Source organism: Xenopus laevis, chromosome 7L (genome assembly GCF_017654675.1).
Source record: "Xenopus laevis strain J_2021 chromosome 7L, Xenopus_laevis_v10.1, whole genome shotgun sequence".
NCBI lineage: Eukaryota > Metazoa > Chordata > Amphibia > Anura > Pipidae > Xenopus > Xenopus laevis.
The window spans coordinates 38,154,117-38,179,099 of record NC_054383.1 but is presented as its reverse complement, the minus strand read 5'-3'; the positions used below and the strand labels follow the sequence as shown (position 1 = coordinate 38,179,099).

The 24,983-nt window shown below is 38.5% G+C and overlaps 2 protein-coding genes across 10 annotated transcripts in view; both read right to left on the bottom strand.

The window, feature by feature from the left end:
- Positions 1-13,039, bottom strand: pla2g12b.L (phospholipase A2 group XIIB L homeolog). Of its 4 annotated transcripts, none has more exons than XM_041568814.1 (4): positions 12,580-13,039; positions 6,926-7,002; positions 2,823-2,988; positions 1-707 (listed from the first exon to the last, which is right to left on the bottom strand). In XM_041568814.1, the coding sequence occupies exons 1-4, from the start codon at positions 12,599-12,601 to the stop codon at positions 589-591; spliced, it is 384 nt and encodes a 127-aa protein (XP_041424748.1). In that variant the 5' UTR covers positions 12,602-13,039; the 3' UTR covers positions 1-588. The 4 variants fall into 4 exon arrangements, with proteins under 4 accessions (XP_041424748.1, XP_041424747.1, XP_018080876.1 ...); XM_041568813.1 differs by having other exon boundaries at positions 6,914-7,002; positions 12,580-13,037; XM_018225387.2 differs by lacking the exon at positions 12,580-13,039 and adding an exon at positions 9,264-10,255.
- A 1,714-nt stretch (positions 13,040-14,753) lies between these two features.
- Positions 14,754-24,983, bottom strand: part of p4ha1.L (prolyl 4-hydroxylase, alpha polypeptide 1 L homeolog) — a 28,647-nt gene continuing 18,417 nt past the window's right edge. For 2 of the 6 annotated variants that reach the window (XM_018225381.2, XM_041568811.1), the window contains exons 10-15: positions 22,231-22,330; positions 19,889-19,942; positions 18,934-18,999; positions 18,770-18,838; positions 17,690-17,786; positions 14,754-16,592 (exon numbers count right to left, since the gene is read on the bottom strand). In XM_018225381.2, coding sequence (XP_018080870.1) covers positions 16,522-16,592; positions 17,690-17,786; positions 18,770-18,838; positions 18,934-18,999; positions 19,889-19,942; positions 22,231-22,330 — 457 coding nt within the window. In that variant the 3' untranslated portion in view covers positions 14,754-16,521. Of the gene's footprint in view, positions 16,593-17,689; positions 17,787-18,769; positions 18,839-18,933; positions 19,000-19,888; positions 19,943-19,998; positions 20,053-22,230; positions 22,331-24,235; positions 24,307-24,983 lie in introns of all 6 variants that reach the window. The other 4 variants (XM_041568812.1, XM_018225385.2, XM_018225382.2 and 1 more) reach the window with 4 other exon arrangements.

Sequence of the window (24,983 nt, the reverse complement as noted above, 5' to 3'; positions counted from 1 at the left end):
TTTTCTCACAAAATGTATTTATAAGAATAAAGATTCCAAAAAACTACAAGTAATGTAGGGGCACCTTCTCTGACTGCAAGATACGTTATAACCTAAAAAGGAGGTCAGTATTCTGTACGTGTCCTACTATGAACAGTAAGAGGTGAAAAATACACTGTGAATTTATGGATGTTGTACATTTCTATTTGATAAATTCCCTATTTCAAGCTATACTGGCTATCTTACGTGTATTGTCCCTCCCTCCCTCTCTCCCAACAGTTAACCCCAGTCTTTGTATTACTTCCATCTTGAGTTGTGCCTTAAAGAAAAATAAACAGTCTTCCATCCAGAAGTAAAGGTTCACAAAATGGAACTAATAAATGACTACTTTAAAACTCTGCAGTACTGCAATGGTCTTCAGAGTCTAAAGGTGTCGCCACGTGCAGTCCCGCCATGTTCAGTCAATAAACGAATTGAAAGAGGCAGAGCTTTATATGACTGCATTGCTCTGAAGAGTTCATGCAGGAAATAAAGTGGATAGAACTGCAATATTCTGTACAGATCAGCCGATAAACTGTGTAGTAATACAAGTCCAGAGTTCACTGGATCTTAGAGCTCATCTCGTTCTTCTTCATTACAGATGCAGGACGCCCTCTGACTATTCATGAAGGGTTTACATCCCAGAGTCCAAACAGTGTTAAAAACTGTATCTGCGACAGACTCACATGCTGCAGAAAAAAAAACACATTTATTTTTCATATGAATTTTATCTGGACAAGACACTAAATTAACAATATGCTTCCTTTCTGCCTCTGCAGATTATTCTCTATATGAAGTTTTAGTGGTATAGGAAATTGCACACCTTGCTACAGCTGTGAGATAGACAAGCAGAACTTCTAACCTCCTGAATCCTAATGCCTAATATCAGTTTTATTGATAGAAGCTTTTATTTCACTATATTGAATTATATATATTATATATAATTAAATTGTGGATGCTGACACAGATAACTATTTGTATGTGTAAGAAATAACATTAATCAAAGAAGGAAAAAAATGAATGCAATACACCAATACGTCTCTGGTCTCCGTTTTGAATTCATTCCCCTCAAGAATGCAGCACTGCCTACATTTTGCAGCTCTGTATTCATGGGCAGGGTGATGCACCCCTTTACTGCTCTAGCATTTGCATCCAGGGTGCAGTGTTGCTGACTCTCAAAAACAGCCTAACCAGTGTCAGACTGGTCTGGTGGGACACCGGGAAAAACCCGGTGGGCCCCGACCCTCATGGGCCCCCACCGGGCCAGACACCCTCTCCCAATGCTCGAGAGAGGGGGCGTCGCAGTAGGGGGACTGGGGCCCTGGTCAGCAGTCCCGGTGGGCCCAGGGCCCCCCAATCCGACCCTGAGCCTAACAGAAGATGATGAACTGCTATAGTTATCTTTGAAGACCCGGATCATTACTTTTATGGGTCTTGGGAAGTTATATATATTAGTTTAGGGTTAGGGTTATAACTACAAAGGAAGAAGACACTGCAGTTGCAGGGGTGCCCAGTAGTGAAGAGGGCCCAGAAATGCAATAAATAATGAGCAATTTTATATATTATTTATATATCTGGGTAGATTAGGTCAATTTAACAATGTTTTGGGGCCCTCAATTTAACTTATTGTGGGGCCAGTGACATCTAGTTATACCACTACACCAGGCATTTCTGTGACAACTGCAAGTCACTTTCCATTTAGGAGAAGAGAAAGCATCAGAAGTACCAGGTGATTGCAGTGGACCTAAGCAACTCAAACTCTTGTCCAGTCGCACATTTCCAACTCTAGTGTCTGTTGTGTCATTACTTTGGATATCTAGCTTTTTTTTTTTATGTTTCATGTGTAAATATTTAAAAACGACTGATACCTTCTCCCTAACAATTATAAAGCCTTCTTCTGTTTGAACGAACCTTTAGGGCAGTTAAGAGCAGAAAATGTAATTATTGTATGAATCAGTAACATCTAGGGAGGCCACCTTTGTCTTCCGCAAAAACTGGACAAGGGGGCAGAATGATGGTATCGATGGCAGAGCAGTGTCATGTGGGGGTGGGGTTATGACCAGGGCTGGTCCTATCAAATGTGGGGCCCAATTGGGACCATGTTGGCGGGGCCCCTAGACAAAGTGTTGCTGGCTACTGACACACCAAGTATTTAGGAAAATAAGGGCATACAGGCACAAAATAGAAAGGAAAGGGGCAGACAAGGTAAGAGAGTAAGAGGGATGAAATAGGGGCACATAATAGGGGCACACAGGGTAAGAGGAAATAGGAGAGTGGACTGGGCCAATTAGTTTGGGGCAGGCTGGGCTGATTCAGCTTGGGAGCAGTCTTGGTTGGATTGGGGGCAGGCAGGGCCTATCAAGGTTGGAGGAAAGCTGGGCCTATGAGAGTTGGGGGCAGGTTAGACCTATGGAGTTGGGGGATAGGCTGGCTTATCAGAGTTGGTGGTGGGCTGGACCTATGGATTTGGGGATGGGCTGAACTTTCAAAGTTGGGGGCAGGCCAGGCAGCATCATGTGCTGAGGGAAATATTATCTGTGCTGTCCTGTGGTGCGGGGCCCCCAGAGGTGCGGGGCCCTATTGGGCCCAATTGGTCCAATAGGCCTAAGGCCGGCCCTGGTTATGACAATCTAGGGGGTGTTTGTGCTTCATGGGGGTAGGGTTTTGACATCAGAGGTGGCTATTGGTCAGATTATTGTTAGGCAATCAAACCTGAACAGGCAGTTGTGACCCAAAGAAAAACAGAACAGGTAGCAACCCTAGTAACATCTTTAAATAAGTACCACTGGAGCCATTTAATGTACCTTCGACCTTGGAGACGAATCCCAGACTCTTTTTGAGGTCAGAGCATATAGCGTGCAGGCACCAGCGAAACTTTGCATCACAGCGGTACTTGTTTGCTCCACAAGTATCATAGCAGAGATCCAGTTGGTTACAGCATTTTGTCATTGCTGGGATACCTAAATCCATCTGCAGGGAAAAGAAAGCAAAGTGCTCAGAGTGAAACATTTACAGCAGAACTATAGGAGCAGACACAAACCCGGACCCAAATCCAAGAATTTAAACAGAACAGATGTTTTCTTCTCTAATGACTTCTTTAATGGTTCCCCAATACATCCAAATATAGTCCTGATGAATTGTGCTTAAGGATTGTGCTTATATGTGGAAATACACATAGGAGCATTGTTTAATGGTGTTTTTTTTACATAGTTGTCCTTGCTATGTAGTACAGTTATGGTGCTGTTACCCAGAATGCTTGGGACCTGAGGTTTTTACGGATAACAGGTATTTCCGTCATTTGGATCTTTATACTTTAAATCTACTAGAAAATCATGTAAACATTAAACAAACACAAATAGGCTGGTTTTGCTTCCAGTAAGGATTAATTATATCTTAGTTTGGATCAAGTACAAGGTACTGTTTTATTATTACAGAGAAAAAGGAAATCATTTGTAAAAAAAAAATGTTGATTATTTGGATAAAATGGAGTTTATGGTAAACAGCCTTCATGTAATTTGGGACTTTCTGGATAATGGGTTTCTGGATAACAGATCCCATACCTGTACCTTTTTTATGGTTAACCATGATCCCTTATGCCACCTGGTGGGCCGCTAGACCAAAACTCCTATAGCTTCTTATAAGGGGATTATAATAATTATAGTAAGACGGCTAAGGGAAGGTTGTGGGCAGACAGCTTAGGTGAATGGATATTTAGGCAAGTCAAAATCTGCCAGGTGAATCAGTGACACCATTATAGATGTAGGGAGAGAGGAGGGATAATGAAAATAATTATTTAGCCAAGAGGGACAAATGCTCAGAATTCACTGAATTAAAAGCAAATTGCCTGATATTGCAGATGCACTTGTGTGTCAGATCATTGCTGCTTGCTACTTTCTGAGCAACAACTTTCTTACATTTAAGGGCATCATGATAACTAGAGATGTCGCGAACTGTTCGCCGGCGAACTTGTTCGCGCGAACATCGGGTGTTCGCGCTCGCCGGAAGTTCGCGAACGTCGCGCGACGTTCGCCATTTTGGGTTCGCCATTGTTGGCGCTTTTTTTTGCCCTCTCACCCCAGACCAGCAGGTACATGGCAGCCAATCAGGAAGCTCTCCCCTGGACCACTCCCCTTCCCTATAAAAACCGAAGCCCTGCAGCGTTTTTTCACTCTGCCTGTGTGTGCTGAAGAGATAGTGTAGGGAGAGAGCTGCTGCCTGTTAGTGATTTCAGGGACAGTTGAAAGTTTGCTGGCTAGTAATCGTTTTGATACTGCTCTGTTATTGGAGGGACAGAAGTCTGCAGGGGTTTGAGGGACATTTAAGCTTAGGTAGCTTTGCTGGCTAGTAATCTACCTTCTACTGCAGTGCTCTGTATGTAGCTGCAGTGGGCAGCTGTCCTGCTTCTGATCTCATCTGCTGACTGCTGCAATAACAGTAGTCCTTGTAAGGACTGCTTTTATTTATTTTTTTGTTGTTTTACTACTACTACTACTACTACTACTATAAGAGCCCAGTGCTATTAGTCTAGCAGTGTTGGGGAGTGGGACTGGTGTGCTAATCTGCTGCTCCTAGTAGTTCAGCAGCACCAACTTTAATTTTTTTTTTTAATATTCATTTTTTTTTTTATTTTACTTTTTTTTATTTTACTACCGCTGTAGTAGTGTATAAGTTGACCTTTTAGGCATTATTTGCCCTGTAGGCATTATTTGCACACTGTTTTCTTCAACCCGCCATCTAGCTGTGTGACCTTGTTCACATTCTGTCTAAATATCCATAATATTACCGTCTCCAGAAAAAACACCGGAGTGACTTTTTTCAAGCAGCCATAATATATTTTACGTAATCCGTATCCACCGCTGTAGTAGTGTATACGTTGACCTTGTAGGCATTATTTGCACAGTGTTTTCTTCAACCCGCCATCTAGCTGTGTGAGCTTGTTCACATTTTGTCTAAATATTGATAATATTATCGTCTCTAGAAAAACCACTTGAGTTACTTTTTTTCAAGCAGCCATAATATATTTTACGTAATCCGTATCCACCGCTGTAGTAGTGTATACGTTGACCTTGTAGGCATTATTTGCACAGTGTTTTCTTCAACCCGCCATCTAGCTGTGTGACCTTGTTCACATTCTGTCTAAATATCCATAATATTACCGTCTCCAGAAAAAACACCGGAGTGACTTTTTTCAAGCAGCCATAATATATTTTACGTAATCCGTATCCACCGCTGTAGTAGTGTATACGTTGACCTTGTAGGCATTGTTTGCCCAGTTTTTTTGGCCGCAGCCACTGAAGCACAGAGGCCAGAAAAAATATGCCATATAAATGCTGAAAATAGTCATTTTTGCCATACGTTGACTCAACGTATATGGCAAAAAATGACTATTTTCAGCATTTATATGGCATATTTTTTCTGGCAACTGTGCTTCAGTGGCTGCAACCAAAAAAACTGGGCAAACAATGTCTACAAGGTCAACGTATGGCGAAAAATGACTATTTTCAGCATTTATATGGCATATTTTTTCTGGCAACTGTGCTTCAGTGGCTGCAACCAAAAAAACTGGGCAAACAATGTCTACAAGGTCAACGTATGGCGAAAAATGACTATTTTCAGCATTTATATGGCATATTTTTTCTGGCAACTGTGCTTCAGTGGCTGCGTCCAAAAAAACTGGGCAAACAATGCCTACAAGGTCAACGTATGGCAGTTGTTTAAAGAGAACAGTAGATTACTAGCCAGCAAAGCTACCTAAGCTAAAATGTCCCTCAAATCCCTGCAGACTTCTGTCCCTCCAATACAGAGCAGTATCAAGCAGATTACTAGCCAGCAAACTTACTATCATCTGTCCCTGAAATCACTAACAGCTCTCCCCCTACACTATCTCTTCCAAGCACACACAGGCAGATTTTTCAGATACATTTTTGCCCTTGATCCCCCTCTGGCATGCCACTGTCCAGGTCGTTGCACCCTTTAAACAACTTTAAAATAATTTTTCTGGCCAGAAATGTCTTTTCTAGATGTTAAAGTTCGCCTTCCCATTGAAGTCTATGGGGTTCGCGAACCGTTCGCGAACCGCTCGCATTTTTGCGCAAGTTCGCGAATATGTTCGCGAACTTTTTTTCCGACGTTCGCTACATCCCTAATGATAACAGGCAATTGCCATTCAAATCAATGGGGAGACATTCCAAGCACATTGTTGCCCACCTGCAAGGCAGGGTGAAAAATGCCTGCAATTGACATATGCATTATTGCCATATGACTAAATAGGGGTTTGTTTGTATGAGAGAAAATTATTGCATTCATTGTTAACTGACATTTAGGCCAGTTAATCAAATCTGGCCTAAAAATATTTTTTAGGGTACTGGATTGGAATATCTAGCATTGCAGTGGATCCTTTATCTGGAAACATGTTACCCAGAAAGTTCAAAAATATGGAAAGGCCATCTCCCATAGACTCCATTTTAATAAAACTAAGAAAAACTGATTTCCATTATCTCTGTAATAATAAATGGTACATTGTACTTGATCCAAACTAGGATATTAATCCTTATTGGAGGAAAAACAATCCTATTTGGTATATTTAACGTTTAAATGATATTTTAGCAGCTTTAAAAAAATTGAGATTTAAATTACGAAAATACCCCTTATCAGGAAAACACCAGGACCTGAGAATTCAATACCTGTACTTAAATATCATGGCTAATTTTACTCTTTTTTCCCTTCATTAGCAGGATCAGCAGGGATACATAAAGCCTATCTATACAGCATATCATTTTTCATTTACCTTCAAACCCTCTACAATTAAAATGTGATTAGTCCCATTAGACAGGGTTAATAATTATACATACTATCTGTTTGTACAGGAAATACAGAAGGTGTTAATGGTACATACACTCTCTGGTACCTTGAGACCAAGAAAATAAGAACTGCAGCCATTGGGTTCAGGAGCCTTGTAGTCTGGCCTGGGCAGTGGGGCTTTACCTAAAGAAAACATAAATAAAAGATAACCTTTAGTAAATAGCCAGCAGAGTTATGTATGCATATCTACAGCATTCTTAGTACATGGTACAGTATAGGAACTGTTATTAGGGTTGCCACCTTTTTTGGAAAAAAATAACGGCCTTCCTATATATTTATCTTTTTTCCATATTAATAACATTGGGATCAACCATCATTTTTACCGGCCAGGCCGGTGAAATACTGGCCAGGTGGCAACCCTAACTCTCATCCAGAATGCTCGGGACCTGGGGTTTTCAGGTTAACAGATCATTCCATAATTTGGATCTTCATACCTTGAAAAATCATGTAAACATTAATTAAACCCAATAAAGATTACTTATATCTTAATTTGGATCAAGTACAAGGTTCTGTTTTAATATTACAGAGAAAAGGAATTATTTTTAAAAAATTTGAATTATTTGGATAAAATTAAGTCTATGGGAGATGGCCTTTTCAATACTTCAGAGCATTCTGGATAATGGGTTTCCGGATAACAGATCCCATACCTGTACAAACTAGTACAAATGATTCACATTTATTGACTTCCAAATTGTATTTCTTGAACAGTGGCTTAGATGTAAAATAACATATATTTAAAAGGTTAATTGGTTCGTGCTTTACGCCTGAGATTATAGTTATCTCTATCAACTATAGTTATCTCTATCTGACCACATTGGTCTGAGATCTTCTTTACAACTGGTTGTTACATTAGTGTAGAAATTAAAATACTTGAAGGGGAACATTACCGTTACATTGCAAATAGTAGACAACAAATAGCATTACTCTTTTAAGATTAACAATTTACTCTAAGAAAACATAAATAGAAGATTTCCAATTAATGATTAACCAAAATCCCTGCAAAGGTATGTTATGTTAGACTCGTCAATGACCGGCTTCACTCACTGCTCAGAGCCTGATGCAGAGGATTTTGGGTAAGAAAGCAATACTGGAATAACAGTATATCCCAATGCCTGTGTAAAACTATTGTGACAAAATATATAAAATCCCTGCTCTCCTTTTTCAACAAGTTAATTTATTCCAATTCGGATATATACATTAAAACCATTCAATCTAATTTATGGAACGACATGGACTTCAAACTTCAACTAGAATTAACGGCAAAAAAAAGTGGTCTATTTATTTACAAAGAGAAGTTAACGCTGAGACTTTGATTTAACTCTATTAATAGTTTTGATAAACTCATTTTATCTGAAGTGTGGAGGGAGCAAAACTATAGGTTAATTCATTTAGCATATAAAGGTTTTCATTTTAAGTCTTGTAATGCCAAATTCCTCAATATTTGTCCAAAATGCAAATATCCCGCTCCAAATTCATTCCATCTACTTTGGGAATGTAAAGAAATTGGGAATTTTTGGACGGATATTGAAAATTACGTAACCAATATCTTACATTCTAAAATATTATTATCTCAACAAGAGGCCCTCTCAGGGTTAACTAGTTCCATAAACGTAATATTGTTAACTCTTCGATACAAAGATATTAGTGCTGTTCATATATCAAAATTTATAAAGTTGGTTTTAGCGTCAGCTCGCAGTTATATTGAAAAAATGCATAGAAAATTCTTCACCATCATTAAGTAAGGTTTTACTTGAGTTAAAAACTCTATATACTAATGAAGCAATTAGTTATAGACTTGAAAACATTCAAAATTGTTTTAAGTTCATATCCAAATGGAAAATGTACTTTCATACCTTAAACACTGAAGAAAGCATTCAATTTGATAACATTTTGAATTGTTCTATAATTAATTAATAATAATTTCATTATTGTCTAGCCTTATTGGTTGCAATACCAAGAAAATAACTTTTTGATTGTTTATGTCATTGTTAATGATAAATTCTTGATGCTAATTTTAATTATTATGATCTTCAGTTCAGTTGTTGAACTTATTTTATGTTATTGTTTCATCTTCTTAACTGCTTGTTTTCTTTTATGAAAATAAAAAAAATTATTAAAAAAAACAAAAAAATCACTGCTGATCACTGCCTATGGAGATGGTGTGGCATGCTGCTCTCAGGAGCATGTCTGTATTTTTATTTTATGAGTAAATAGACAATAACGCTTGTCATAGTGTTCAAATAGTATTAAATGATGTTTATAGTATCTATACATCTATATGCTTGAGATTTTACCAAAAGGAAACTGCAATTCTTGCTGAGAAGCTCCTCAGACTTGCATTCTTGCATTGGTGCCAAATTTGCTCTGAGGAAACTCCAACTTACCATATCGACATTTGTACTGGCACACACCATTCCTTCCTCCCAGTAGTTCCAGAAAGGAGTCGAAATAGCCATTCACTGCCTCAAATCCACCTCTAATCGTACCAATGCCCCAGTTTGCTGAGTCTTCTTCTGGTACCTGACTGGCAGTGTTATTTTGGGTCGTATCTTCAGTGCAAATACCAAAGCTTAAAGCCAAGCACAGCACAACAATCCTGACAAATCCTTTCATCTTACAGGCAAGTTAACCCAGGCCAGTGCAGGAAAGAAAGGCAAGACTGAAATGTTTTTCTACCTACTTGGAGCCTGTTCTTTGTATAGTTCCTGAGAGTGGACTTTACACATTGCAAATCAGATGAGGTCACTGCAAGAATAATAACAGGCAACATGCAGTCCAAAGGTTGGCCTTAGTGGCAGTCTGAACAAAGTTGGATTTACAAAATACTGAATGAGTAAGACATTGCCCAATGGATGCCTGTAATGCTGCAGATACATCAGACATGCAGTAATAATATAGGGGTAAAGGGTGGAGAGAAATACACAGCCGTGTTTGTGCAGGTGTAAATTTGCTACAGGTCAAACTCAGAAAGTGGCATTTACTGTAATGTTTACCGCAGATCTAGAAACCAATAGAAATCAATAGTCATAACTTGCACACTGCCATTTTGCCATGACACACTTATAAGTGATCAGGGCCAGATTTACATATTACACTAAACTCCACGGGAGATTTGGTTGGATGGTGTTGGATCGACAAACCGCATTCCTACAAGTCGGATGTAATTGTATGGGTCAAAATATAATGGGACTGATACAAACATCTGATCTGTAAACTACATGCAACTCAGACAAAATGCATCATGCTGCATCTTCATCTCACAAGATAAAAACTGACGGTGTCGGATAGAGTTTTTAATTCTCATAGAAATACGACTGTCGGATATAGATCAACACCAGGACACCATCTGACAAGTGATAGGGGTAAATACGAGCAGTGTGATCAGGCCCAGACTGGGATTCACAATATGCCCTGGCATTTCAAGTACACAGAGGCTCAAGCAGACCCCCTCCAGCCCAATAAATAGAGACTGTCTATGGAAACTTACAGCAGCCCCTCTGACATTTGCCAGAACCCACAGATTGCCAGTCCGGGCCTGATGTGTGATGTATGCTTCTCTTTCTTTTTAGCTCTTGAAATATCGCAATAGGTTGCTGCCGAGTAAATCATTTTCTCCCCCTCATACTTGATGATGATACAATTAGAAGTTATACTGCCTCTCACATGAAAAACCAACACAAGTGGTTCTGCTTTCCCCAGTCATACAAAAAGATCGAAATAAATAATTTATTTCATTAACTTGACTTTTCTGGCCCCACTCGAAAAAAATGTTTGTACCCCCTCCATGTTGTGTTACACCGCAGTGGCGTAATTCCCGGGGGAGCAGGTGGTGCGATTGGGCCAGGGCCCGCACCCCGCAGGGCCCCCGGCAGCTCTAATGCGGCCGTTTCTGGCCGTACGGAGGGGGGCGGGGCCAGGCTGAACGTCCCGTGCCAGGGCCCGCCCCCCTCTAGTTACGGCTCTGTTACCCTGTCTAAAAGCAAGCATGTGGGACAGGCGGCACCAGTGCATATAGGAAGGAGGGAGTGTTCCAATCATTTCCAACAAACAGGGCTCTTACAATAAATCCTTGGATGCTTTTTCATGTAGGAGGTATCATAGTGTATCTAATTGTGCACACTGTAAAATTCATATTTTTCTTGGAACAGGCAAATAATTGAATCAGGAGACAAAGTCTCAGAGAAAGAGATAGTGAAATGTACTGATTTGTGCAGCTTCTGCTTGTCCCATTGAACTCTGCCCCTTACCCAGCCGGCTTGCATTTTAAGTGGGCAAAGTCAATGCCTATAAATATAGAAAATATTTTACACTTTTAAGGGTTTTTTTTACGCTTATTTATTATTAAATTTTCCCAAAAATTTGCGGGTAAAAATATGTTTTTCACGATTTTTTCAGAATTTTCACCCGAAGACTTCTGGGTAACCCAGCGCACATCAAAAAATCATTAGGACTGTTCCCATTGACTTAAATGCAACCTGGACAGGTCTGAGATGCCGGATTTTCAGATTCAGACTTTTCCATCCTCAGGGTTTACTGAACTCAAAAAAATCGTGATTTTTTTAAAAGTTTGATTTCATAACAAATTTTTCTTGATTTTCGCATTCGGAGTTTAGTAAATAACCCCCTTAGTGTCGATAAAAATCTATCGATATACACACAATTGTGCAGGCTGCCCTGGTATTCCAAGTACACATAGGCCCAGACAGCCCCAATAAATAGCATCTGCCCATGGCATCTCACAGCAGCCCCTTTGGAATTTGACAGAATCTACGTATTAGCGGCCTGGCCTGCCTACAATGGGTACAAAAATAAAATGGATGAAATGGATGAAACAAGTGACCAGCTATATAGTTTATTTATCAAAAGGTACCTGTCTGTGAGTATGAGACTGCTATGTAGTGTCTGACTAGGACACCAAGGGCCCACCAAAGAATCCAATATCAAGGGTCCACCTAAAGCCCCAGGGTATGGACATACATACGTTTTTTTTCCGCTGCGTTTTCATCGAGGTCCATGTCGCCGTTTTTAAAAAAACCGACCACTGCGTAAATATGCTTAACAGTTTTCAGTTTGAGCAATGGCACTTACGCTACCGTATTTATCCTCTGCCCAGCTTGCACGCGCCTGAGCTAACTCCAGACGCGCGCCTCTATTTATAACTTCACAGTTTTCGCGCCTTCACCTCTGCAGGTAAACTTTGGCCAATCAGCAGCCACTAATACATGTCTATGAGGACAGATTACCCTGCTTTTTATTTATTTATTTTTTATACACAGCTACAATCTCCCCCCATGAAGTCAAATGTTTTAAATACATTTGACTGACATTATATTCTTTTTGAGAAAAACCCTGTTATCCCCATGTTTGAGAGGTTCGTTGTGTATGTAACTGATTAATGTAACTAGACTTTCGGCCAGATATCGATCAGGGAAGCCCGTCGGAAGGCCCCCACATATGGAGCCAATAAGCTGCCGACTGTCAGCAGCTTTTATTTGCCCGTGTATGGGGCCTTTACACTGTGCAAATTCTACCCCCCCCCTCCTGCAGTCTGTATAATTAACAGCCTTCTCCGTGTCAATAGTCTGGCACAGTTTGATAAATACGCCCCTAAATGTAAAACAGGCCTCTAGCATAGTTTTAATGGTAACTTGCAGTTCTTGTATCACTGATGCACATGAATCTCAGCCTTTTCATCTTTACCTTTAATACTGGCCTTGCTCATAGTCAGCTGAGAAGTTCATGCTGTGTATTGGAGCTTTCATCACACAGGTTACATGCAAGATCCTAACAGGTTATTTGTTTTTCTTTGTCTAGACATTTTCTGTCTGAAGCTTGAACTACTGGAAGGCAGGTACTTGGCACATCATTCCATTGGCTGTTTTTAAGCAACCTGGCTTTTGGACAGTCATACTGGATTGGTGGAAAACAATCGTCACCTGAGCATGCGGACTGCTGTAACTTTATTGGTAAAACAAAAGTACAATTGCTTCAAGGAGCGTCAGTTTCAGTAGCAGTCATATCCACCCTTTGAACTGTATAGACCTGAATGGCAGTCTTTGGAGAAAAGGTGATAATATACAGATTATATAGAGAAGCAAAAGCAAAGTAATAAGCAGTGTTATTGTGAAAATGGAAAAGTCTACAAATATTAGGGATGCAACGAATCCACTATTTTGGATTAGGCCGAACCCTTCGCAAAAGATTTGGCTGAATACCGAACCTAATCCTCACTTGCATATGCAAATTAGGTTTGGGAAGGATAAAACATTTTTTACTTCTGGGTTTTGTGACAAAACAGGTGATTTCCCTCCCCTAATTTGCATATGTAAATTAGTATTTGGTTCGGCCTTTCTCTTTTCCCATTGACACTTTATTACAACTTCCGGTCCGGGCCACTGGGACTGCCACATCAGGAGCCTGCATCCCCCCCAACACCCTAAGAACAAAGGGGATTGACCTACAACTGCCCCATCAAAGCCCTGATCCCATATCCAACTAAAGAATCTATACCATTTGAGAATTGGGGTACACAAGTGTCATTTAACCAACCTGAACAACCTGGAGCTAACGTAACCTAAACCATGTATGTACTTACCCAACTACATTAAAGCTATTATTGCTGCAAAAAGGGCTGGTTCACAGTTAACTTTTAGTATATTACAGAATGGTTAATTCTAAGAAACAATTGGCCCTCATTTTTTCTTTTTTATAGTTATTGATTTATTTGCCTTCTTATTCCGACGGTCCAGTTTTTAAATGGGGGTCACAGACCCCACTGAGAACACAAATGCTCTGTAAGGCTACAAATGTATAGATATTGCTACTTTGTATTACCCCTCCTTCTATTCAGGCCCTTTATTATTCATATTCCAGTCTCTTAATTTGGACCCTAGAAACCAGATTGGAGAGCTGCTGAATAAAAAGTTACATAACTTCAAAACCACAAATAATAAAGAATGAAAACCTGTTGTCTCAGAATATTACTCTCCCCATCACACTAAAAGTTAACTTAAATATATTATATTTGGCTATGTATCCAAACAGGTTTATATATTTTTTTTATATTAACACAAAACAGTAACATTAAAGGAGAAGGAAAGTCATCCTGCACTTGCCAAATGTTAGGCACCCCAAGTGATTGTATTGACTTACCTGAAACCCAGGGCCGGTGCTCCTATCAGCAGAAAACTGCATCGGCCCAGTGAGCACCATGGAGCGATCTTCTTCCGGCTTATTTTTCCTTCAAATTTCCTGGGGCAAACGTATGCGCAGTTAAACGATATAGCTGACTTTTTAGTTAAAGTTCGGACTTTCGTTCTACTGCGCATACGCAGCCGCGCTATGAAAGCGAAAGACAAGCAGTCTGTGGTGCTCACTGGTATAACCCCGGGCCGGTGCAGTTTTCGGCCTGGGGTTTCAGGTAAATCAATACAATCACTTGAGGTGCCTAACATTTGGCAAGTGCAGGATGACTTTCCTTCTCCTTTAAGAAAAGACCTAAATGTCAGAATATTTAAGCAAGTTTCCCAGCGAAAATCATGCCCATAGACTCCAATGGGTGAAAAAATTGTCAAGCCGCCTCGCACGTCAAAAAAATAAAATAGTTGCCTTTAGCCTTCAATGTATTTTGGAAAATTTTCGCTGTTTCATGAATTTTCGGCAAAGCTAAATGGGTCAGAGTCGCCTATCACTATTATAGGCTATATATATTCTATATTCAAGCAGCAAAGAACTTCTGGTGTGTAACCCTTAACACTAGTTTTCATGTTCTGCACCTCCTTAAATGTAATATGTAGAACCATAGAAAAAAAGAACCAATCTGTTTGCTCTAATGCATGGTTAAAAATAGAATGTCTTGACAGAAAAGGAGACGGTTGATTTTTTATAAATTTAATAGAAATATAATTAGGGAGAGGATGTAGCACATGGCATTAGGAAATGTTATTGTGACCATAACACGGACATAATCTCACTTTTGTTATAATGCAGCACATTTCATTTCCCCGCAAAATACAACAATACAAAAAAAAATAAAAAAGCATTTAAATTGGATTATAAATAGGTCAAATTTCATTGCCACAAAATGCTCTGAAATAGAAATATGATCTGTTCTGTGAGGGAAGTAAAAAATAAAAAGAAACTGTATCCAATCAAAGCTCAGTTGAGTAGATGGAACACGTGTAGGTCAGAATAATGAAGGATCCATTGAAAGGTGCAAGGGAAGGAAAATGTTATGAATTGATTTGTGGTCCAGTCTTAGGAAAGCTAAGGCACTGAACTGTAACACATAGCAAAAAAAAAAAAAGCCAATAATCTGCACCAGTGCATTTCCTGATATCCAAATAGCAAAGGCAATTTAACACAACAGAAAAAGGCATTGTGTTTTTTTTTTTTTTTAAATATGCCATTGAAGTTTGTTATGTATTATACCTGGACTTGTCATTTTTCCTAAAGGTCTTGAACCAAAAGTATTGCACAACGCCTCCTGCTGGCCAATAAACATGCACATTACAGGTTACTGGCTCTTTTTACTTTTAAAGCCAATGTACAGAAAGGGAATGCTTTCCATTAGCAGACTGGAGCTTGTGAGGGAGAATTTTAAAAAGATTGCGTATTACTCAGGCTGACACAACATTAAGAGCACTTTAACAAGCAGAAGTTTTTTTGGCAGTGAATAACACAACAGTAACTTGCCCGGTCCGATTCCATTTCAAATGCTGGAAGTTAATTAGCAGAGCCACACTCCTGGGGTTAAAGAAAAATGTAAAAGCAATAACGTTTATAGAAAGAAAAAGGTATGGGGATTTAGAGAGATGATTTATATGCCGTTTGTGTCAAATTTTCACAGCAAAATGCTTTCAGCCTCATAAATTCTAAAGTCTGGTTTGAAAAAGTCTTTCAAAAGAGACCTAGATAATACAAATAAGGATGGTCTATACTGCTGTACCTCTTAACTATAACGTAGGCATACTTTCATTGCACGTGGGGTTATTTATCTGCACACCGTATTTATTCTAAGATTAATACCATTAATACCGTTCCACTGGCTTTTCTCACAAACCCTATTGAAACTTTGCCCACAATGACCATATTGTCAAAAGAGAGTAGCAGATTGCTTGGCATTCATTTCAGACCATTTTCAGTTAAGTTTCTCTTGCCTTGCTCATCAAGAGAATAATTGTTTAGTATGAAGTCACTTTAACCATAAAAGCTCAACCATAAATGTAGAATGAAACTTGAACATTTCATTTTTCCAATAACACAACTTTGATCATGTAAGGCTATTTCTGTTCCATTAATCTCTGGCTGATTCTTGTCCTTGTTGTGTAGTTATATTAAGCTTGGTTATCTGGCACCCTTTGGCAATAATCTTTTGGAGTAGAAGCAGGTTTCCAACATTAGGGAAATACAGATCACAGCAATGCATTTTGTATCCAGTTTTATCCGGTCTTTTTTTGGGGGGGGACACACAATAGAAGTTTCAGACACTTTATTCAACATTAATGTCCTTCTCCCCCCCACAGAGTTCTTAAGACTAGTAGACTGGGGTTGGTTGCTTGCAAACTGCACAAACATTGAATGTATGGGAAATTTTGTGGATGTGAAATTGGTTTCCCAGGAAAAAAAAAAAAAAAAGTTGTATCATTCCAACTCTGATAAATTACACGGTCTTCGGAACTCCTGACCCCGCTCATGTATCCATTTATTGGACACTGCAAAACAAGATAAAGCTTGTCAATACCTATTAGAAAAGGAAAGTCATAGCATTTTAGAACACAGCATCATGCAACATTCAGATTTTTAAAGGAGAATGAAAGGCAGATTTAAAGCAGGGGTAACCCCCTGGTTCGAGACTGGATTTCATTCTCCTACAAAAGTCAAAAGTTGTTCTGTGCTACTCTCACAGTTTTAGCAAAGTACTATATGCGTTTGAAGATACAAAATGAACATTTCTATTGGAGAAAAAGTTTTCTTAAGTAGATGTCAGAAGTAGAATATATTTCCAATATTTGTATAACTTTGGTACTTGTAATTAAAGGACAACAAAAGCTTTCTTTCAAGAATGTAGTGTTTAACAAGTCAGCCCTTATTCTCCCCGATCGCCAAGTTTAAATGCCCAAATACCACTTATTATACTAGTTGTAGTAATTTATAGATCTTCTATTCGATGATCGGTCAGAACTGCCATCTTTACTGAGCCTACATCATTGAGAGAGAGGCTAGATAGATGAACTGCGCATGCATGCCTGCTCTCCTTGTGCATATCCGCTTCTCGTGCGCTGTTACATATTACCACAACAATTATTACCACAGGAGTAGACGCACTCAATTATTGTGAAGGGGGCTGTACTCACACAGATGCATGTAAGCTCCAAACACAGCATGTTGTATTTCACATGCATTTGAGTGAGTACAGCCCCCTTCACAATAATTGAGTTAGTCTACTCCTGCTCTCCCCTGCGGCTGAATGGAGAGGAGAGCAGAAAAAAACGCCAGTGTGTAAGAGCCCTTACAAAGTATAAAGGGATGCCTTCCCATAAACCATTTATTATATTCAGCCTTTCCTTGTCCTTTAAGGACGGTATTTGCATGACCTTCCAGCTGCAGTAAAAGAATACCTTTAAACATACAGAAATAAGCATCAGCTGACCAGAGTATGCAAAGTGTATTAGTTCAAAAAACCTTAAGGGCTACAAAGATCACATAATACAAAGAAAAAAAAAAAATAAAAAATGTAGGGCCTATGGCTTCAAATCACCACCAATCCAAGATTTAGTGCAGTTTGTTAAAAATACACTGTAACACTCACCCCACTTATTTCCAACTAATACGGGACAGGCTGCGTGCCTTGTGCTATAATCGCCTTCACCACTTTCAAAAAGATTGTACCAGAAGACCGCTGTACCCTAGAGAAAGAGAAATCAAATTCTTCCTAAGTTACAAGTGGACAGTAATGTGCCTCATTGCTTGTACCACAAATGATTGAGAAATATTCTCAGCAGCCAGATTTAGTAAGATTTTGTTTGTAAGCTATTGTGAGAAGGGCCATTTGATTCCAATGTTATTCACTAACCCTTGTGAAATTATTTCAAAAACCATTTGTTATAAACGAATGTAAAGGATTGTATAATTAAAATAACAAGAAAGATTTTCAATGGTTCTATAGTTAACTATTTGTAATTGCAGTTCTAAGCAGTATTTGTTTATCCCTTTCTCTTCTCTGCATCTGACCTTTAGCTCAACTAAAAATACCCCTAATTTTGTAGGTAATAATGAATAATACATGGTGAGGATTACTTTGGGCTAAAAATATCTTTGAAAATTGCTTCTTTATTGGAACTCCCCATAGATCTGCTCAAATGAGAGCTGGGCGTGTCCCAACGGTCCAAGCCTGAAGCTCAGGCGGAGGGGAGGGGCCAATGCCAGCTTTGTAGTCTCACAAACAAAGACAGACTTCAGTTCCCCATCAGGTCAGCCTAGCTGCTTATTAGTTCCTATCCTACTGTGCTGAGTGAGCAGAGGATATAAAATGTCAGACAGATATTGCTTTCAGTAGCAATTACATTTATAAATAAGCAAATACATGAATATCGGTTTAAAGTAAATCCTAGGTGGTCAACCAAAACATGTAGGGTGATTGGAGAAATATGACTAACATTTATTGGAACTATAGAATAAAATTGGTCTCCTATCTCTGGATAAAAATAGAGGCAAACATTGAACTACGTATAAAATTAAATTAGAAGACAACACCAGCTTATGCATTCTCCAAATATGGAAGAAATAAAAGAGGAGTACACGTTTTACGTTTTTAAGTGTGCATTTAAAAAAGTAGGGGTATTCTCTTTGACTTCGTAACACAGAACAGAAATACTTTAGAAGGTTGTACCTTTTTAGGATATACAGCTGCTCCTACTTCTGGAAATACTGTAGCGCCACCTGCTTCCACATCACTCATCTGCAAGTACAGGGTGATTTCCAATGTTATGTTGATACAGTAAAATAAGGTTATTGCAAGAACATTTGAATTGGACATTAGTCTGTACAACTTACATAAAATAGCCAAGTAGCAACTCTGTTGCCCGTTCCAAGTTCTTTAAAGGCATCTGGCTCATCTTTCTGTGGAATACATGCATATTAAAATGAATAAGAAATAATAGCAGGAGAGGTGGAAAACACAAACTGGGATTTTTGACATGCAAATTAATTGGAGCAAAAAAGTATTCCTATAGGGCAGTTCACATTTCTAGCCATTAACACATATTTATAGCTTTATAGAAAACTTAAAATTACTGGCCAGATTGGTGCATCTTGATATTTACATTTTTATTGGAAAGTTACAATTCCATTGTATATGTGGTCTGTTACGAAAAACATGCCTGGGGATTCCCCTCTATCTGGAGTAGGTTAAGGAGAGTGCTATGGGGGAGGGGGCAATTATCTTGCAAACCAAAAACATGCACAGAAAATGGTTTCCATGCTAATCTGTTAAATCTGTTTACAAGCATTTCCAAGCAGGGGCAGATTCTATAAATACTGGGTCATATACCCAATCGTTAAATCAAACAGAACCTTCAAATTTTACAGAAATTGCCCTATTGAAATCACCAGGAGTTTGATTAATACTGGTTATCTGGTAATGAAAAAAATATAGATCTTTGTCTGGTGCAAAGAGATTCAAATTGCCTCCAAGATGGAGAATTCCCACAGACAGTAAAAGAAGAATTATTTTCCCATTCTTAACTTGAAACATACTCCTGGTGATTTCAGGAACGTGCAGATTAGCAAACAAAACTTATTACAAGTAGTTTTGGACACAGAAGAATGAAGGCATCATTAAAGCAGCAATCCTGTAATTCAGTTTGTCTTGAGGTGGGCTGTTGAGACTGTCCCAGTCTCTTTCAGATATTACATTACTAATATCTCATTTTTCAATATGAAACAGCAGTGATGACAGAGTTGAAGAGAAATGCTGCAACAATGTGGCCCTGTTCAACAAATTACTTGCCCGTGCAAAGTCAAAGTGCGGTTCATATTGTCCTCCCATTCCATAATTTGCAACCTGAAAAGACAAAGATACATAGCATGGAAAATATTTTAGTGAAATGCTTAACTTACCCTTCCAAAATCAAAGTGGGGCTCATACTGGCCTCCAACTCCATAATTGGCCACCTAAGAGAAGCAAAACACAGCAAGTAGTAAGCGCAAAGCGTGGCACCAGCCACTAACTAGTTGTATACAGCTCAAAGTCTGCAGTGGAGAAATTCTAGCAGCAGTGAAATGGAAGAGAAACTGGCTAGAAACTTATAAGGTGATAAAGTTTATGGGTTGACCTCCTTGTAGTCAATTTCCCTCCAAGACACTGCTGTTTGAATTTATCCTTTGCGTCTTCTACGTGTTGTATAGTAGTTGGTGGCATTAATGGAAATCTGCAAGACCTGGCAGGTGCATCAGTAAAACCATTGAAAGGAAAGAAGAGGGAACATAAATCAAGTGAAGGCAATTTGGTGTTACCCAAAAGTTCAGGTGCCAAAACACACTTATATTGACTCATGTGCCATAGACTTAAAACAAACTTGTAGATAACACAAATATATTAAGGAATAAATATAAATAATATATATTTTAGTCTATACAGCTACATAGTCATTGTCTATTCCCTGTTCACTTCCACATATAAGAAGACTTTTGTCAGGGAACTACAAATGTCTGTGTTTCTAGTCAAATGAGAAAAATGCTGAATAAATGGGTAGGAATACTGTATGAAGTACCAAGGCCACATACAACAACTGAAAGAGAATCAACGTCCAGGTGTAGGTTGCCCATCATCCACATTTGCCATTTAGTGGTTAACACATTGATTGCAGTTACACATTACATTTATTTTTAGAATATAAAGCTTTGGATATTTGAATTCAGAAGGAGAAACAAAAGGATTGGGGATGGTCCAAAACAATGTGACACAAGCCGCATTTTCCTTTTGAGGGCTAGATGACGAAGAAGAACACCCCAAAGTGGTGTGTGCAGTTGCATATACAGTAACACAACAAGGACAAATCCTTCACATATTTATAATCCCACATGGTCAGCCTTTTTACTTACACTGTATAAAAGGTGGTTGCCATACAACAGCTTACTGTAGTAGTAGTAGCTGGATAGTGGATCAAATGTGTGACCACATAATTAGTGTGATTATTTCAAATCATGTTCCCCTTGTCACCTCTTCTTATTCACTAGAAATTGGGCCCCCTTTCCATTAATAAGTACACAAGTCATGCAAACTAATATGGCTTTAAAACTGAATTTTAGATATGTACAAGCCTTTACACAGAATATACTGTACATGGGTATTTGTTCTGCTGGCAATTTACTGCACAAAGCAGGAGAAATCAATTTTAGTTACACCGATTCCTCATAAAATATAGAATTTGCTTTGAAATGTGCCACATCCAAATATGAATTAATTGAGGTAATTGGTATTAAGGAGGAATCTCTTTAATTGGTCTGAAACTGGAACCTGCAACTGCTTGATAAAGCTTCATATAGGCGAAATGCATCGCAGTATCTAGGTGGTGTGTCGAAAGTTTTAGTGAATTCAGCCCAAAATCGTGAAAATCGGAAATCTACAGGGACTCCGTGAATCGTGTATCTGTGTAAAAAACCTGTAAATTGTTGAGATTCAGTGTAAGCTAATTCAAATTTTTGCTCTCCGCAGTGGAATGCATGCACTGAGATACATCAGGGACCATCTTGGATTTTCAGAAAGAGTTATTTGCAGTAAAGTGGAGACATCACAAAAAGGCTATTGGATCTAGCGCTAAGTGTCCGGTCACCAAGTGCCCAACACAGGATCTGGTGAGATCAGTCCATTATTGGGGGCACATGTAGCTGTACAAAGAGTGGGGGTGTGGGGGACGTCCCATTTAACCCCTTTTGTAACCCTCTCTACATATATCTCCACATAATAAGCCTGGCAATCCATTTGGGGAAATTACTTCTTACCTGATTACCAAATTGGAGAACTATAACTCACACCATAATACTCCCAAGTTGGAGAACTGGAACTCACACCAATTTTGCTCTACATAATTGATGTTGCAAGACTGGGTGAATCATTCAATACAATAGGAGATTTGGAAAATTCCTATTACTGTGATTTTAAGTGACCACCTACCTGAATCATTTTGAAAAATCTTTGTATGTATTTATATTGTTATATGCTGGGTATCTGGCCGGCCAGGTTTTAAATGGAAAACTTTTAAAGTAAAATAAAATTTGTATACATTCACATTAATCTGGTCTCCAAATACATCTTTAATCAATTACCCACATCCAAATCTCTCCCCTTACCTGCAGTTCTTCTGCTGTAGACATGTCCAGTCCTGTTACTCTTTCAATCCTATTATTGAGACGTGCAACGACTGGATCCTCATAAGCAGACAGCCAGGCACTGGGGCCAAAATAAATTGACAGCACATTACAAAACGGTAGGAAGTATTAAATCAGACGCACATTTAAAGTAATTATCATGCTTTTCTGATTTATTGACGACAACAGTGTGTATGTTTGTGTATGTAAAATTATAATGTGATTTTTTCTTAAAATTAGGAATGTAATAAATGCAATTTTTTAAAATTAGGAATCTGCAATAATATTTGCAAATATTAAAATACGATTTTTACAATACGTGTTTTTATTTTTTGTATCCTTTAACAGCTACAGCTTAAAAAAAGCACCAAACTTAAGGCTGACCATTGATGTAATTGAAGAGAACATTGACACACATTTCCATTAAGTACTGTTGCTCTTGTTATCGAAATAAAAAAATGTAAACCCTAAAAACAAATTCATGCAAGATTGATGTGTGCTCTTCATAACATTTTTACAATTTACATTTTTTTTTCGGTTTATGATATTAGCAGTTGTTAAACTTCTAATAAAAAGAATAGAAAGAACGGTGCCACCTGCTGTTCACTTGGGCCTACAGTTTGTAGCAGTCTTTTGATGTTGCTTTGCTTATAATGGACTAGATGACAACTGCATTTTCTAGCAGCATCGCAAAATGTTGAATGAACAGCAGATTTTTTGATTTGCTATGTTAGTAGTCATTTAAAAATGGCGAATATCTTGAAAACTAGACAAAAAAAAAAAGTGACTTGTGAAAAAAAACCCCGTAGAAAAGCAATTTTACATGTGCTGTATTCCAAAGAAGGGATATTTTATTCGTAAAAAGCACATAAAGCAGTTTTTGATACATCTTCTTGGCATAGTGTCTCCCTTGTCAGCCATCCTTATCAGGTCCTAATCACTGCAGAATGCAGCATAATGTAACAATACTGGCATGATTAGTAGAATGCGTTGATGGGCTTCCACCTGCTGTGCACCTATATTAACTCTGCACATACATGGCACCAAAGAACCACTGGTACCAAGTGGCAGTCACCCAAAATTCCAAAGAATAAAAGGATCATATTTGATCTGCGTCAAAAGTTTGTTTGTTCTGGCTTTTCTGCCAGTTACTGCAGAAATATTTGCTATATTACAAATTTAGGAAGTTATCTATCAAGTTGTGTTTTCCTGAAAAATGCAAGTTTTTCAAGGTTAGTTTCCAGTCAAAAACTTTCTGGGTTAAAGAAAAAAAAAAAAAACAAAATTTTCTGGTTTTTATAAAAATAAAATTATTTTTGGAGAATTATTATACCCCGAAGCTGGACATTATATTAATTTTTTTCAAAATGGGCTCTATGGGAGTTTAGGGTAATTCAGGGGTTTCTACATACTGGGTTTCCAGATAAAGCATCCAATACCAGTACAAATAGTGCTATATAAAGGATACATACATGGCTTAAATCCATGTCATGATATTTGTTCAGAAGGTTTTCATACATCTGTAACATGGTTAGATGCAATAAGATGCTGGAGTCATCAGAAACTTTGGATGTGACTATTGTCATAGAGCAGTGATCCCCAACCAGTAGCTTGTGAGCAACATGTTGCTCTTCAATCCCTTGGATGTTGTTCCCAGTGGCCTCAAAACAGGGGCTTATTTTTGAATTCCAGGCAAGTTTTGGGTGTATAAAAACCAGATGGTCTGCCAAACAGAGCCTCAATGTAGGTTGACAAGCCACATAGGGGCTACTAAATGGCCAAGCACAGCCCTTATTTGGCACCCCAAGAACATTTTTCATGCTATTGTTGCTCCCCAACTCCTTTTACTTCTGAATGATGCTCACAGGTTCTAAAGGTTGGGGATCCCTGTCATAGAGGCATCTTAAATTTCAAATTCCCCTTTACCTTAAGAAAGAGGTCCACCTAGTAACCATGTATCTGTATCCAGTAGAACACTCCTCCTTACCTCTTAGAGACTCTGTATTGAGCAGTGGTCAACTTTCCTGTCTGAGGGTCATGCACAGTAGCCCGTCTCAGCTACAAAAAGAGAAAGGACTAAGGTTTAATTTGGGAGCAGGCTTGTGTGTGCCATGCCGGGAGTTCTGATTGGTTTGGGTAGAATGCAGTTTTTGTTTTACATTCTAACTTTGTTCCTTATGTAGAGACATCAAGAATATGCGCTCATTTTGTCCATAACAGATTGTCCTTTCCCTTTTTATTGGAGACATTTCAACTCTCCTAGTGGTGCTGAGTTATACCCAATCCTTTTCATTAGATAGAAATTATATTGGGATACAAAGGCTCTTTTTATTTTAGCAGACAACTCAATTGGGCATTAGGTGATTTCTCACCTAATGCCCAATCACTGATGGCCATCACTGATCTCAAAAGTTTTAATGGAAGTTTCAAAATAGTAGCAGCTACAAAATGCATTACGTTTTACAAACATTAGAATAAAAATCGTAATATTTGACAAAATACCTTATGACTGTAAGGTATAAAGTTAAAATCGCTTATTTACAAGCAGTGTTGTTAAGTTTATTTTATGGTCCTATCACAATAGCTATACTAACTAGACCGATGTAAAAATTATTTTGTAGTATAGATAATACCTGCAAAAGATGATGAAGTGATCTGATAATATAACACAAGTAAATAAAAATCTTAACCCAACTTCAAAATAAAAAGAAAGGGCACTCAGCAGCAGGAGGGTT

Bases quoted from the DNA above. Each gene is read 5' to 3' on its own strand.
- pla2g12b.L (XM_018225386.2), bottom strand. From the start codon at position 9,492: ATGAAAGGATTTGTCAGGATTGTTGTGCTGTGCTTGGCTTTAAGCTTT. The intron at 2,989-6,913 runs GTATGTACCATT...TTTTCCCTGCAG, and splicing joins GTCTCAAGGTACCAGAGAGT to ATGGATTTAGGTATCCCAGC. The intron at 708-2,822 runs GTACATTAAATG...TTTTTTCTGCAG, and splicing joins ATTCGTCTCCAAGGTCGAAG to CATGTGAGTCTGTCGCAGAT.